The sequence below is a fragment of the Mauremys mutica genome, chromosome 9 (genome assembly GCF_020497125.1).
Source record: "Mauremys mutica isolate MM-2020 ecotype Southern chromosome 9, ASM2049712v1, whole genome shotgun sequence".
Classification (NCBI taxonomy): domain Eukaryota; kingdom Metazoa; phylum Chordata; order Testudines; family Geoemydidae; genus Mauremys; species Mauremys mutica.
This window is the reverse complement of record NC_059080.1, coordinates 10075125-10090698: the sequence shown is the minus strand read 5'-3', so window position 1 is coordinate 10090698 and position 15574 is coordinate 10075125. Positions and strand designations below refer to the sequence as shown.

Genomic DNA, 15574 nt, shown 5'->3' with positions numbered 1-15574 from the left:
GACGTTGCCAAACAGATTACATCGGGCCTCTCATTATAAATGTTACATTTCCAATCAAGCAGTAAACTTGTTAGTCAGACAAGCTGTACAAGATTATACAACTCTGCATTGCATACATGTAGGCTTTTAATCCTTCGACTTGTGAGTGCTTGACATTGGGTTTCTGTGTTAGAAAAAGCTGACTCGTACAATCCAGGTGCCAATGGACACTACAAAGTATATATTTCTTGGCATGCCCAGGAGGAGGAAGTGGGAGGGGTAGTGGCAAAATTCAGATATTTTGAAGAATAAATGAGATCGCTCAGTTAAAAGCAACATTTCTGAAGCTGTAGGTAAACAGACATCCCAAAGAGGTTTGCATCATTCCCTTTTCATATTCCTAATGATCAGCTGGACACTGTGAGAGTGTCTTATCAAGAAGAAAGTAAGAATTCACACACAATACAACATTTCACATCATAACAATTATGGCAACAAAATAAAAAAAATTGCTTTACTGTTTTATGACCTAAGAACGATATGGGGCCAAATTCATCCTTGGTTTAACTCCATTGTCTTCACTGAAATTATAGCAGGGATGAATTTGGCCCAAGGTGTCTAGACTTTCTTATTAAAAATGCTGAAAAGATGCATGCCCCCCATTTTATTCCTCAGCAGTAACTGTAAATATTTATAATGCAGAATGAAAGAAAGGACAATGGTATCAGCAAGTTTTCTGCAAATGCTTTTTCACTAATGTCCCTTCTAGGCTGAAAGACGTCTGCTATTGATTCACAGCCAGGACCTGCCGCTGTACCTCTGGGAAAAGGGAGTGTATCACTAATATTTATATTAGGATTAATGACTGTGGACTCTAAACCCTTTGCTCAATGGCTGGAACAAAAGTTCCACTGGTTCTCCACTGCTTTGTACTGACTACAGTCATTTATATCAGTGCAAAGAGAGCGTAAAGTGAGTGCAAACCATTACTCCTGGTAGGAGTGAGTGGAGAATTCTGATTTGGGAGCATTTTACAACCCTTTGCCCAGGTGTAAACAGCGCCACAAACTGGGTGCAAGGCTGTGGAGTCAAGATGATTAACTGGTGAACTAAAACAAAGGCTAACAGGACTTGTCTCCCCTGGAAAATTATTCCTGAATAACACCATGGGTAGACGCTCTTAGACCTGGTCTACATTACAGGGTTAGGTTGCCGTAAACTATCTTACGTTGACTTAGCTGTGGAATTTGGCACTTAAATTTGGCTCTTGCTGACATAAGTGCCTCTCTATGCCAATTTAGTAACACCACCTCCCCGAGCATCGTAGAGTCACGGTCAATGTAATTAGGTCAACACAGTGTCAGTGTAGACACCGGGTTATTACTGGGATTCAGGAGCTGTCCCACAGTGCCCCACATGGACAATACAATTGATATAAGCCCTCCTGCTGAGGATGCGCCCCACTGACCCAAGCGATTTAATAACTGACGTGGTGATATGCTGATAGAAGTTAGGTTGACATAATCTTGTAGTGTAGACATGGCCTTATTCTGGAATAGGAGTACCTTGTTCCTGTTAAACTTAATCCACTTTCAAAGTGAATTAAACTGGAACAAGGTACTCTTATTTTGGAGTAAGAGTGTCAAAACGTGACACTATTCATAATCAGTTGTTTGGGAATAGCTATTCCAGAATAATTCAATGTGTAAGCAAGCCTTGTGGTGATGGATTGGAGAAGTTTACCCAGGAATGGATTTGATACAGATATAATAAAATAATATGCAACTGATGAAGATATTGTCAGATATGTATGTCATATGCACACGTCAGAATTTTACCTGTTCGTGGTCATCTTCATCACTGCTGAGTTTTAGATCATCTTCGAGCATTCTAAAAAAAAAAAAATCCATAGTTACATTTAATGAACTAATTTTATAAATTATAGGCCAAATCTAACCCTCGGTGAAGTCAGTGAAAAAACTCCTAGTGAGTTCAACTGCAGCAGAATCAGGATCTATAAAAGGAAATTGTGAGTACACTACGACCACCGTATTCCTTTTTATGTGAATAAAGGCAAGGATGGACTACTTTGAAAATGACTCCAACACAAATGCTTATAATTAGCCTCTCTTTCATGTCCTCTTCTACCTGCTGACTGGCCCATAGTGTGTAGCTTACCCCAAATGGGTTTTTCTAGATTGGGAGAGTGGGGTTAAAGTAAGAAGAAGCACAGCTCCTCTCCTTTGCTGGAAACACAGAAAGGGCTTCCCCCTGTTCTTGACTTACACTGCTGCCCCTGATCTTTCTTGGCTGGTGATTTGAGAACCCACCAGGCAAGGGATTGTGAACTGGGAATACTGGGAGGAGCTGGTGCCTGTTTGAAGAATTTCTGGGCCTTCCAGCATTCCTATCAGGAGGTACAGTAATATCGGAGGGAAAGACAGGAGTTTTCCACGCTAGGAATCTCCTCTACACGGTCTCCCTTCTACAGGGGAATCTGTCACACCACTGCTCCCTGTTCCCTCTACAGGACAAGGTGAAGGAAGAGACCATGCTGCCCCCAGCTCTCTCCCCACATTGAAAGGGAAAGTGATGAAAAATGTATACTACTATATCACTATCTATTTTATACAATAGCTCCCTTTTGATAAATCTGTACATTTTTAAAGTGCAGGGACAAGATATTGCCACATGTTTTGGAAAAGAAACCATTTTTACTTGCTTTTACATCAGTATAGATTCTCCATTTTCCTGAAGTCTAGATGACCATAGAATAAGAGTGGGGAACCACCAAGTATATGCACCTATCCAACTACCCATGCCTACATTTTGTGAGTGGCAATGGGCCTTCTTGGGAACACAAACTCCTTTAGGCTACATTTCTTCTGTTACCACAGTCTCTTTTCTACACCAAATCCCTCTATCACTAGATGACGGAACAATGTATTAGCATGCATCATCAAGACCTCTCATGATAGCCACTGAAATTGATGAGCTTCCCCTGTCCTATTTTGATCCCCTTCCGCCTCTGCAGGAGACTTGCAAATTGCAATTACGGATTTCTTTTCATGTTGATGAAGACTGGAGTCTATGAATTTTTACTGTTAGTCTTTAAATAACCGTAACAATCAATAAGTGTTTTGTCTGGTCTTTTGTTTGAAGACTACCAGTAAATCATGGCTGTCTACAAGGGGACAGTATTCCAACCGGTCAAATATCAGCCCTCTCCAAATCCTGCTGGTGCTTTTAAAAGAGAAAGTGTAAGGAGAACTTTAACTGGCTAGTAACTCATCCGTCTTTTAGTGACCTCTGTTGTCGGGCAGCTCAGTGGTTACAAAGTATCTGGACATGAAACTACTAGTCATTAACCTCTTGATAAATGTCAGATGCCTCCTTGTAAAATATGAGTTCATGGAAGTAAGTCTAAAGTATGGATAAGGAATCTTTTCCTCCAAAACTAAGAAATCTGCAGGAAATATTAATCTTTAGAGGGCTAGATTTTAGTGATGAATGGGAACTTTTTATGTTGTTTATCTAGCAGACACATTCATTTGTTTCTACAGTGGCACTGCCTGCTGCACCATTCACAACAACAGATCACTCCAGCATGATCTATCCATAGCCCTTAACTACATCATCAGAGTTCATTATATACTCTGAGGACAACGCACCCAGAACTATCAGACCACCCTAATGTGTGGATACATCATTGTGACTCTTAATTTTAATTCAATCCTAAATTCCTCTTCTAAAACCTACATCTCACTTAAATATGCAAAACATTCTGCCTCTTTAAAGCAGCACTGCTAGCTAATGTACTCTGTATTATTTAAAACAAAATACAGAGCTAAGAAAAATAAGGGAAGGGACCTTTTCATGAATTAAGCCTAAAGGGTTATTTCTTTCTTTCTAGCCATTGCACTTTTTTTCATTTTGTTACGTGTTAAATTTCTTCTTGACATATTCTGTTGAAGTAAACCAAAAGGATAAAAGAAATTCTGTATCAGACAAATAAAAAGAAGCAAGCACAAAAAGATAAATGAATATACCTACGAAACAGTCTTGTAAAATGGCTGATTAATAACTGTCCTTATAAAGCATGTTACAGACATTTTCTAACAGTACAGTAAGCAGTAGGTATATTTATATTGAATATTGAAAAATATAAATTTGATATAAAATATGATTAGTAGGAAGGACACCTGTTGGAGTTGGTTTCAGATAAACTAAATCTGCAGGATTTATGAGTTCCCGTCAAGAGACTAATGGATGTTTAGAAGACTAGAGAGAGGGAAAAAATTGGATTTGGGTATTTGTTTAGCGGTTCCAAGCTTATCACTTGGAGTATATAATTCTTCTTAGCCTGGTCTGCTACATGAGGAATATGTCATCACATTCAGTTACACAACTCAAAGGTTAAACAATCAAATCACACCGCTACTAAAATGCATCATCCTTTAGTGGCAGATGGAATAATTAGGGAGAAACTGAATATGGTACCAACAGTAAATATATGGCAAAGCAAAAAGTGAGAGAATAAATTAAAAAATATACAGTATGCATAAATGAAAGTGGAATGTTCAAGAGTTCAGAAAGCCTCCTCCCTGAGGATATTAGTTAGAAGGAGGTAATATTTTACAGAAAGTGGAAGACTTAGACGTTCTTCAACTATTTTGAAATGTGCTTAATATTCTGGAGAAGTGGGTCATGGTGGCTTGCACATTTAATGCTTCTATTAACTCCCATTTATAAGCAAGTGGCATCTGATCACACTCAAGGCCCAATAAAGGCTTTTAAAGATTGCCAGCAATCTTAATCCAAGGTGACTGTTTCATAATCATCAGACCTAGAGAAGTAACACATTTCAGCCTCGAAGCCCTGAGCCAGAAGAGATCTGTATCTACAGTACTTTCCAACACTGTCTGTATGGTCTGATCTTGAAACTGAGTCCTCTTGAGAGACAGATACGTGTAAGTATGCATATATGATCTATATAGAACTATGTTAAACTTAAGAACGCCATGTCTTGAGATTACAGAATGAATTCCTTGGTAATATCATCCCAGGTGTTAATAAAAGGCAATTCAGTGGATATATTAAAGTTACAATGAACACAGTCTATGAGGGTAAATCAAAAAGAAAACTGTCTGTATCAGAAAGCTATTTCCGGAGGTGTTACAAATTCATTTCATTTCCTATTCTTCTCTGACCTAATCGACATTATTGTTGAATATACATGCACTTGTTTGTCTTTTCATCCATAGCTAATGCATAACACCACTTTAGGGAAAGTGTGGGATTAAGAAGGATTTTTGATCTCATTATTAGAGCAGTGCCATTTACAGAGCAACCGTTAAGGCTGCGTCAGCATATTCATTATATTTTCAGAGGTTTATAATTTGGGATGTGAATTTGCTGCAGCCTGAAATGTGGTAAAAAAGAAACACATTTATCCCTGGGGCAAACTGATGTAATTCTCCTTGATTGACTAGTACACTTGCTTATTCCAGAGATGAATCTGCTCCAAGAGCAGGCTTTTTATGCATTAGAAACCTAGATAGGAAGGGGCTGGAATGAAGGTTTTATTGGCATGAGTTTGGGAGAGCCGCACCACTGACGACTGACAAAAACTTTATTATTTTGAGGATGCAGTAAGTTGACTTAGGCCTTAGTGGACTCTCTGAAAAATGGTATAGGTTGAAAGTGAGGCTGTCCTAAAACAATTTTGGAGGGATATATGATTTTGGTACAGTGAGATGGATCATTACTGTTTCTTTGCTGCTCCTGGTGCTTTTCTTAAGGATCTAGCAACCAGAACGAGAAACACGTGTGCACTGAAAATAGACATGAACAAAGAACGCCCTTTCTGGTCAGTACTTGTAGATGCCGTCAAAGAATTCTGAGTCCCACCAGGCTCCTTTTTGGTCCAAATGAGGATTGTGTTCCAAACTCCGCCCTCTCCCGCACTCGGTACAGCGTTGCGCAGGGATGAATTTGGGAGTCAGGTCACTACATCCCAGTAGTTTACGTATGCTCAATTAAAAAGGAACAAAACGTTTTTAACCTTTCATTCATGCAATAACTGATGGAAAAAATGTCAACCAAGTGGACAGAAGGAATAAGATAAAACACCATCGCTGAACCTGGACTGCAACTCATTGCACTGCTAACAAACCCACGTGAATGCAGGAACGGAGCCAATTCTAAAGCCATCATTATCATAAACGTTGACTTCATGAAATGTTTTGTGCACCTCAGACCTGTAGGTTTGGGCACTTGCCAACAGGGTGACCAGACGACCCAATATCATTGGGACCATCCCAATATTAAGGGCTTTGTCTTATATAGGCAACTATTCCCCCCTTACACTCCAGTCCCGATTTTTCATATTTGCTATCTGGTCACCCTACCTGTAAATGAGCAAGTAAAAGTTTGATTTAGGAAAGATGAGATAATTACTATCCATAAAAAGTACAATCACCAGATACCTCATTTTCAATAATCTCAGATACCCATTTTAATAGATGCTTTAGAATTCCTGAAAGGGATATTGTCAGAGCTGACAGGCCAAAGATATTATTTATCCATCTAGGCTGTGGGCTTGATCCAATGAAGTCAATGGGAGTCTTCATTTACTCCAAGGAGCTTTGGATCAGGACCTAAATCTATTTTTTGGCTGTGCCTACCTCTCATCACTGAAATATCTAAATATTTTATGGGTAATTTAGCTCCGGGGCCTGAATCCTCAAAGGCACCTATGTCACATTAATTTCAATGGGAGTTTAGGCACCTACATACTTTTGAGCATCGGGGCCCAGGTCCCTAGTGGACGTCATGGAGCACCCCTTTCCTCCCTTCTCTGGTTTTATGAAGCTGTATTTGGGGTATATATATATTTAAAATAACAAACCATTCTTATTATGGAGAAAAAGCTTGATCTAAGAGGATGTCCTTGCAACACACCAAATTCTGTTCCTCCTTACTTGGTCTGGACTCAATTCTCCACTGTGGGGAACAGGGTCTGAGTTTCAGCTCCCTGATCCCTAGCTGCCTAGCTTACTTCTGCCAAGCTGGCATTTCTAAAATACTCACTGATTTGGATCACACAATTGCCTACAAGTGTGCAGTTTTTTTTCTGTGCAATGACAGCACACACGTGCATGAATCAAGCACATACAGGTATGATGTTCTTTTCCCCACCATGCTTGGCTCTGGTTGTCATGCTGGCAGACCAGGTGTCAACCCATATCAAGGACCAAGGCCACACTGCACACTGACAAATGCATTGTTGGAAACCAGGCTGACTGACCTGTGTGTTGGGATTGCTAAAACAGATGCTAAGTTGATAAAAATGTGTTTCGTGTTTAGACTTGATGAAACACTTGTAGGATGCTGCATGTACTGATCTCACTTATAAACGTCTTTAGCCCACGGTATAAGATTACATTGAGTATTTGCATTGTAGACCTCTGTAACTGTGTAACTCAAACAGGAAAGACGCATTAATTGGTGTAAAGTGCAGCTCTGCACAAGAAGGCCCACTGAAACCAAATGAGCCATTGTGAAACATCAAGGACAAAGATTTTGTGGATTGTCTCCTTTCCATCCCCAACACCCATGAAGAACAGCCAGGTGCTGACACTTGTTCCATCTGTTTGAACTGTGGGGGAAGGGAAGCGAAATGCCTGACCAGAAGGAACTGTATCACTGTGCTGCTTGAGATCTGGAGAGGACAATATTTCCAAGCATAAGCGAGGGATCCCTAAACTGCTTAGCTTGGGTTAGCCCTAAAGGAAATATAGCATTTGCATATTACAGCAGCTTCTATTACCTTCTGAAACCTATGACTGTAACTCATTTGTGTGTGTATGTTTACCTGCTTTAACTTTGTAAATAACTCATTTCTTTTTCATAGTTAATACAGCTTTAGTTAGTTTATTGTAGGATTGGCTACAAGCGTTGTATTTGGTGAAAGATCTAAGTTACAATTGACCTGGGGTAACTGACTGGTCTCTTGGGACTGGGAGTAACATGAATATTGTTGTGGTTTTTGGTGTAAGGGACCATCTATCACAAAGGCAAGCTTGCCTGGGTGGCAAGACATGTTAAGGCTTTTACACTTGATATTTGGCTGGTGAACTCTAAGTATAGAGTGTTTAGAGGCGGGAGGGATAGCCCAGGGGCTTGAGGATTGGCCTGCTAAACCCAGGATTGCGAGTTGAATCCTTGAGGGGGCCGCTTAGGGATCTGGGGCAAAATCAGTACTTGGTCCTGCTAGTGAAGGCAGGAGGCTGGACTTAATGACCTTTCAGGGTTCCTTCCAGCTCTATGAGATAGGTATATTTCCATATAGTTTTATTTAATGCATAACCAGTTTGGGGTTTGTGCCCTGTTTCTTAACAGTCTGCGTTGAGGTTGGCACTCATGGCCATGAGCCACTCCCTACAGCCTGACATTGGTATGTCGGGAATCAAATTGAAATGGACAAGATGCTGGCTCTCTGAAATGCTAACAAAAAATTGGATTACTGCAAATGGACTTCTACTATGAAAGACTGTGACGGCCGACATAACAAGGAGGCCACATTTTTGACCACCATCCTTGGGATTGTCTCCTTAAAGGGGTAGTGTTTATAGCTAAAACAAGTCAGAATAGAACAGAAAAAGACGAGATCGCGCACAGAGATATAAAAAGCAGGGGAAAGAGTTGATAAAGAAAAGTGGTGGCAGGCAGAGAAAGTGTATAAATGAGTTGGGAGTCTTCAAAAGAAAAGAGTTTCCTCTTGCTTTCTCTTTACACTGATACAAATGGACCTATTCTGTGGGTTTTAGATTTGGAAACATACACTAGCACCCTGCAACTATTTATCCTCTTTAGTATTAAAGAGACAGCTTGGAATGTCACACCAAATTTCACTTGTGATGTTTAATAAGACTTAAATCCGGAACAGGCAGGAATCAAATCCATGTCTTTGAGGTGAAAAAAAGCAGCGCATTACCATTCTGTGGTATGAAGCCCTTATTAATGCTACAGTCCAATGTTTTCTGGAATACCTAGTTGTGGAGAACACATATGAATATTGACTAGCAAGAAGATGTTACCTTTTCCACCTCTGAACTTTCACTGAATTGGTCCCATCAGTTCAACATAATCTAAACTGCTTTTACCCTGTGGACATTATACTGAACTTGTTTTTCATTTTCCTGATGCATTTCTCTGTATTATATTAGACTTTTCAGAGAGTGGTAACTCAAGTTATCATGCAAATGACAAACTGAATAATGGAATTCAGATGTATTTCAAGAATATGTTGCACACACTGCAGCACAATTTTATCATTTATCAGGGGTTTTGTGTGTATGTGTGCGAGAGAAAACATCTAACAATATATTTCCCCAGAGAAGTTCATAAAACAATGGACAAAAAGGTTGGGAAAATGAAAACAAATGGTAGCGTAATTCCAAAGGAAAAGGAGGATATTTTGTTTTAAAATATCCCATCTATAAATCTTGAGATTTGATATTCATCCTCCTGCTGAAATGTGCAAATCATCTTTAAAATATTTCCTCTGAGATAATCCCAAAGTTATGGTAACTCCCCGCCATCCTCAAAAAACCCCCAGACCCTTAAAATGTTAAATGGAATTTACAAGTACCATTTAACCTGATATTCATGGCCACTTGTTCAACAATTGTATATATATATCTCAATATATTTTATTATTTTCCCCTTCTCGTTGTCTGCCATATTTTTCCAGTTCTCACTGGTGACCATGGGCTAGCTCCTGCCAACTCTTACTCTCTCAAGTAGCCTTTACTCATGTAAGTAGTCTCATTGGCCTGAATGGGATCACTTACATGAAAAAAGGCTGGTTGCTTGATTAATGGATCAAGTGCTCATTCTCCAGCCCGGTGATTTAGTAAGGTATCTCCAGTGAAGTCTCACGTGTTAGCCAAAAGGAAATGCTACGGACAATAAGGCTAGCTGGCCTCTTCCCCCTCACAGGAGCCTGAATACATTAGCCTCATAACACTGTGAGCCGCCCCGCAATCCAACTGATGGAGAAAGATGTCTTGCTAAGAAACACTCCATTTTGTGTTGTCACACTCAGTCTGCCTTAGTGTTTCTGGCACCATATCAGTAATTAGTGTAATTACAGCTGGTGAGAGAGAAGTAACCCCTGTGGTTATCTATTAGATACCTCACAATCAGAGAGTGCACTTCATTACTCATCTCTCCATATCATCTTCTAATTCCAAAAGGATTAAGCAAAATGAATTCTTTCAGTAGAAGAATTTCTTTATCTAGCCCTCCATTAATCTCCATGTATAAAAAGCTCTTCAAGGCAACTAAAATATTAAGTTGCTACTAAGTGCATTATAACTACTGCTCTGTTGACAGGCATTTTGTTTTTCATTAAAGTTGAGAGAGAGAGAAGAGAACTGAGGCAAATAGGGAGGGAGAAGGAAGAACCTATTCCAGGTTTTTACCTACGGGTTGCTTTGAACAATATTATAGCAAATCTAATAACTTACAGGCTGATCTCCAAATAAAAGGCCAAATCCTGTCCTCAAAGTCAATTCCCATTGGAACAGAAGCAGGTTTGGACCCAAATGTTTAAATTACAAGTAAACATTTTGTCTACATTAAAGAAGCAATTTCTTTGTACAAGTACAGTTGAGGTGATGTTATGATAATAATTAATGGGCTCCTTGCTGGAAATTTAAGGTCTCAGTTCTTCCACACAATCCATAGATAACAATAAGTCAAGCTGCACTGTGAGCTTCTCGCTTGCTGTACAATCGGTGATTGGAACCCTGCCCTCTGAGTCTGGCAAGCCCAAATACGAGACATCATAATGGTAAAAAATGCAGGACTTAATAAAAAGAACAGAGCAGGAAGATTATGATGTGGGATTAATATCACTTTCAAAAACCTCTAGTTTTATGACTCGCCGTGTTGATGTATACAGTTTATAGCAATAAAAGCAAGAACATAATGTCTGTTTGAGGCTTGGATAATGACTGATGAGGAACAACCTCGAGGTCTGCTCTGGAATTGTATTCATCTATGGAGAAAAGAGGATCACAGTTTGTTCCCACTTTTATACTAACGTGGCTAATCATGCCAAACTTTTCCAGTATGTACAAAGTGTCCATATCCCTTCCCCTTCATCCCTCCACTCTACTCCCTAGACATTTCCTTGGTAATGGTGTCCTCCTCTCAAACACACCTACACACACACACAAAAAAAAGAACAGTTGCCCCCCAGGCACGATCCAGCTCATAAGAAATGGCAGATCCCCCAACACACACATTCCAAAACAGAGCATCCAAAGTGAGAACTATTCCGGAATAGCTATTGCAGAATAGCTTAGTGTACAATAGCTTTGCTCGTCAATTTCCCCATATAGACAAGGCCTAAAAGGCCGCTAAGGAAAATCCAGTTGTTATGGGAAGGGCCCACTTATATCGGTTTGGATTCTGTTACTAATCAAGGGCAGTATATAGCCCAGAATGTATTTTGTGAAACACACTCAACTCCATTACATTCTGAATGAAAAACATCTTCTAATTTAGCCATATTTGTTCAAAATTATGCCTCAGCCAAAGCACCAGTATTTTCTCAGGCAAACCAGCCTTGACATGGCATCTCTATAGACAAAGGCTTTGGGAATTTAGTTAAACAATGATTGATAATTATATAGCAAGTTGCAAAGGTGATGTTAAAAAATTCACATCAGATAAGATATTTAAAAGATTTTTCTCTACAGGAAATAAATAGCGTAAGACTGGCTCATCTATCCAGTGCTCTCTAATGTACATGGAAGTGAATTCATTTTACTCATTGACTATATTCTTTTATTTTATTCCTTTTTTAATCTGCAAGTGAAGTGAGCCCTTCAAGGAGATGTTTGATGAGCTGTCAGTACCAGCATGACATTCACAAATCTTTTGCTGTTTTCCTCTTAGATAGACTAATCTCATATCTGAAGAGCTGGGCTCTTTTGTTTCTCTATATTGGAAATGGATTTTCTCTGCTAAATCTTAAACTTCAGTAATGTGGTCTGGAGTGGAAACAGCTTTTGAGCGTTCATTAGTTTCTTTTACATTGATGCATTTCTTGCAAGTCTGAGCTATTTTTAAAAAAAAACACAACATTGTTTTTGCTCTTTGAATTATTTGCCACTAAAAAAATGCTCCCTACTGACATTTAGGCATGTTAAATGTTGTAGAGAGAGACTATGCTTCAGTAGTAGTAATAATAATAATAATAATAATACTTCACTCTTATTTAGCACTTTTTCCTCAGTAGATCTCAAAGTGCTTTACAAAGGAGGTAGAGGGTGATATGCATTCCACTCACCTAAAGCTTGAGTTATGGGGCTTCATGCAGGTGAAGAAGTTAAATCCACTACCCAGTATGGGACAAGGCTGCAGGGCAGCACACCCTCACCTCACTTGGTGCTATTCTAGTTTGTGGGCTGACAGCAGCTGCAGACCTGCCAGGTAGTTGTGTTTGATGTTGGGACCAGCATGGATCCTTTGGCCATCCACTCTAGCTCACGTAGGGCTAGCAAGTAGATTCTATCTTTGATGCATGTAGGATGCACCCCTGCGTAGCCTTCCACTGGTGGCTCCCCGGCATAGCACCTATGGCAGAGACCAGGGGAGGATGATGGCCTTGCATTGGCACTTCCACAAGATGAATAAATTTCACCTTCAATGCACAATTACAAGGAAGGATGAATTTTAAGAGTGAAAAGAAATCACAGAGCAAATTGTGAAGCAGCAAATCAGAGCAGCCCCCTGGACCTTGGCGATCAACCTCTGAACATCAAGCAAAGAAATGGTGAAAGCATAACTCATCCCCAACAATTCACAAGAGGCCTATTAGTCCCCTGCTCACAAACCTGGTTTTCCTCCTTAAACTCTCTTAGCTGTACCAAGGAGTGACCACATCCTGGCTACAATTAACACAACGTTCTACTTTCCTTTGCAAGCGCTTTGAACTGAGTTTGTGGCCAATCCGGGCTTGTGCACGAGAAGCAGAAGGACGAAGGAACAACTCCACAAAAGGCCACTACTCAGCTTTTGTTCTTCACTGCAAAGACATCATCTGACTCAAGTTCCCAGCACTGCAGTGGGGGCGGATGCCCATCCACACACTTCCAGTGAGCTTTTGGAATCAGCCTTCATAGATTAAGCACAGAAAGCAGGGAAAGCAAACTCATTTCTGTTAATATCAAACCCAATGGAACTTGGGGGTGTTTTTGCAACTTTCATTCAAATGTGGACACTATCAGGGTCATGCTCTGCTCAAGAAGACTGTGACAAAAGGAGCAGAAAGAGGGCAAAGATTAAAATCCAATGCAAAGGAGGGTGAAAAAGTAGACAAGAGAGAGTGGCAGAGTGGGGAAGACTGCACAGGGGGAGGGAAAAATTGCTAATGGAAAACTAAATATATACCTATGTCTTTCAGTAGGACACCAACTTGTGGCAGCTTAAATTTGGGGGGGAAGGGGAAAGGTGAGGTTGGTGGGGTGTCCTCTACTCCCGACACAAAGCAGAGCCTTCCCTTGGGCTAGAAAAACAGATGCATTTTTTAACTGAATCTTGAAAAACAGTGTATTTCAGTAATAGGCTTTGCCAACCTGAATAATTTTTGCAAACTCTGAAATACGTTCAAGAGGGCCTCTACACCTCAGGCTCTGAAAGGTTCCCCCAGCCCCCTTGCAGAAAGGATCAAACTCAAGGAAAACCTCCAAAGTTTCCCGCACACATTCCAGGTTACTTAGAGCCCAAATATGCTTGTATGTTAAATAATTCACTGTGATTGTACCCTAACAAATTCATGGTGAGTAAAGGAATGAAAATAAATACAGATTCTGTGACAGCAATCTCAAGCTGTTGGGTTTCTGAATCACGGGGGACAATTTGTCCTCCAGAATGAATTGCTGGGGACAAGCTGTTCTGTAACCCAATAAAGAGGTTTAGCTGGTTCATTTCAGTGCTAATGGACAATCACTCCATAAAGCTGCATAAAACGACTGTATTCTTGTCCAGAGGGAAGACTGAAGGTGTTTAATGCAGGCTGCTAGGGCTAGGTCTTTTTCAATCACAGATATTGAACAGGGAATATTACTAAGCCTTATTCTGGTCCTGAAACAAGCGTAGGGTTGGGGAAGAATGGGGGTTATAGCTTTAGTGTTGATGACTGTTTATGTAGAGTAAAGTGACATTCGTGTCCTAGAGCATACTTTAAAACGTTACATTGAACATGATGTTCAAAAGGGAAATTAAAATGGGAGGTGTAGTTCCAAACTAGACCACTGAGAGGAGCTGTTCCATGAGAGTCCCATCAGGAAGAGCAGCAGTGCCACTGTGGAGGCAGGAGCGTAATATGGGGCAAGAAAAAGGCATAAGAGGCAGGGGCTGGTGAGAATGTGGGAGAGATGACTGGGCTTTTACCATGGCTGGGGGACTTTACACCTTTATTGGGTCAACTGCTGGAAAGTGACGGAAGCCCAGTGCAAAGGGGGCTGGAGGGTCCAGGACTAATCAAGGTTGGCTAACGATTTGTACAGACAGGAGAGTTCTGCCCACGGGAGTTAAGGAGGAACCAGGAGAAAGAAATGCAAGGGGCTGTTTCCGTCTTATTGCATTAAAGTCTGTGTTCCGGGGTTGCATGGTCCCTCAACCCTCCCTTCCATCCAGATCGAACACAAGCACCCCTACATCAGAATGTGTCCTCTTTGTCAAGATAAATGGATCTTCAATAAGAAAATAAACTATGTTTTGGATCAATTTTTAAATATAAAAGCCAGAGAATTTGTCCATGAACAGACAAAAAGAAAATAACAAGGAATAAACTATTGCAATTATTTTCAAATCTGCATGATTTCTAATGCTTTCTGTAGGCACGATGGAAAACAAGCAACAGGCCCGATCCTGAAAGCACTTACTCATGCGAGCAGTCCTTGCTCATGCAAGCAATCTCTCTCAAGCTTGGGTCCAAAAACAATGACACGACACCACTGGCACATATAATTACTCTAAGATAAACAGATATGAATAATTGCACATAATTTCCCAGCATTTCCTTTCACTTATAATGCAAAAAGAAAAATTAGAGGATAAAATGAAAATGTATCTGTTTCCACTTCCATGCTTCATACATCATTAATTCTGTAAAAATATATCAGCCTTCAGATTGATACTTCACTTTGTTTGGCAAGCTCTAAGACAGCAATATGCTTGATAACCCGCTTGAAAATTTGATCCTATTGTTTAACAAAATGAGAATTGTTTCATAAGGGGCTCCACCATGTCTGCACACATTTCCCCCTAAGTAACAGTATAAGGCTTGTATTTCCCCAGACAGTTCAACATTTATGTTGATGTGCTTGGCTGCCGACCCAATCTTGCACTAGCTGTAATACAGGAGAATTTTCCTCAGCGTTTTGAATTATGGCACTGAAATCACTTAACAGTGCCTTCGGTGCATGTTAAACAAGTTTCCTGATATAGTTAGCTCTTGCAGAAAGCTTGTTTACCCTATAAATTACAGCACATGGTAAAACCACATTTTGGC

General features: G+C 40.2%; 1 protein-coding gene across 4 annotated transcripts in view; it reads right to left on the bottom strand.

The window, feature by feature from the left end:
• The window catches only part of AFF2 (AF4/FMR2 family member 2), a 492794-nt gene that overhangs the window by 92947 nt on the left and 384273 nt on the right, over window positions 1–15574 (bottom strand). For all 4 annotated transcript variants that reach the window (XM_045031554.1, XM_045031555.1, XM_045031552.1 and 1 more), the window contains exon 9: window positions 1818–1869. In XM_045031554.1, the coding sequence (XP_044887489.1) occupies window positions 1818–1869 (52 nt within the window). The remainder of the gene's footprint in view (window positions 1–1817; window positions 1870–15574) is intronic.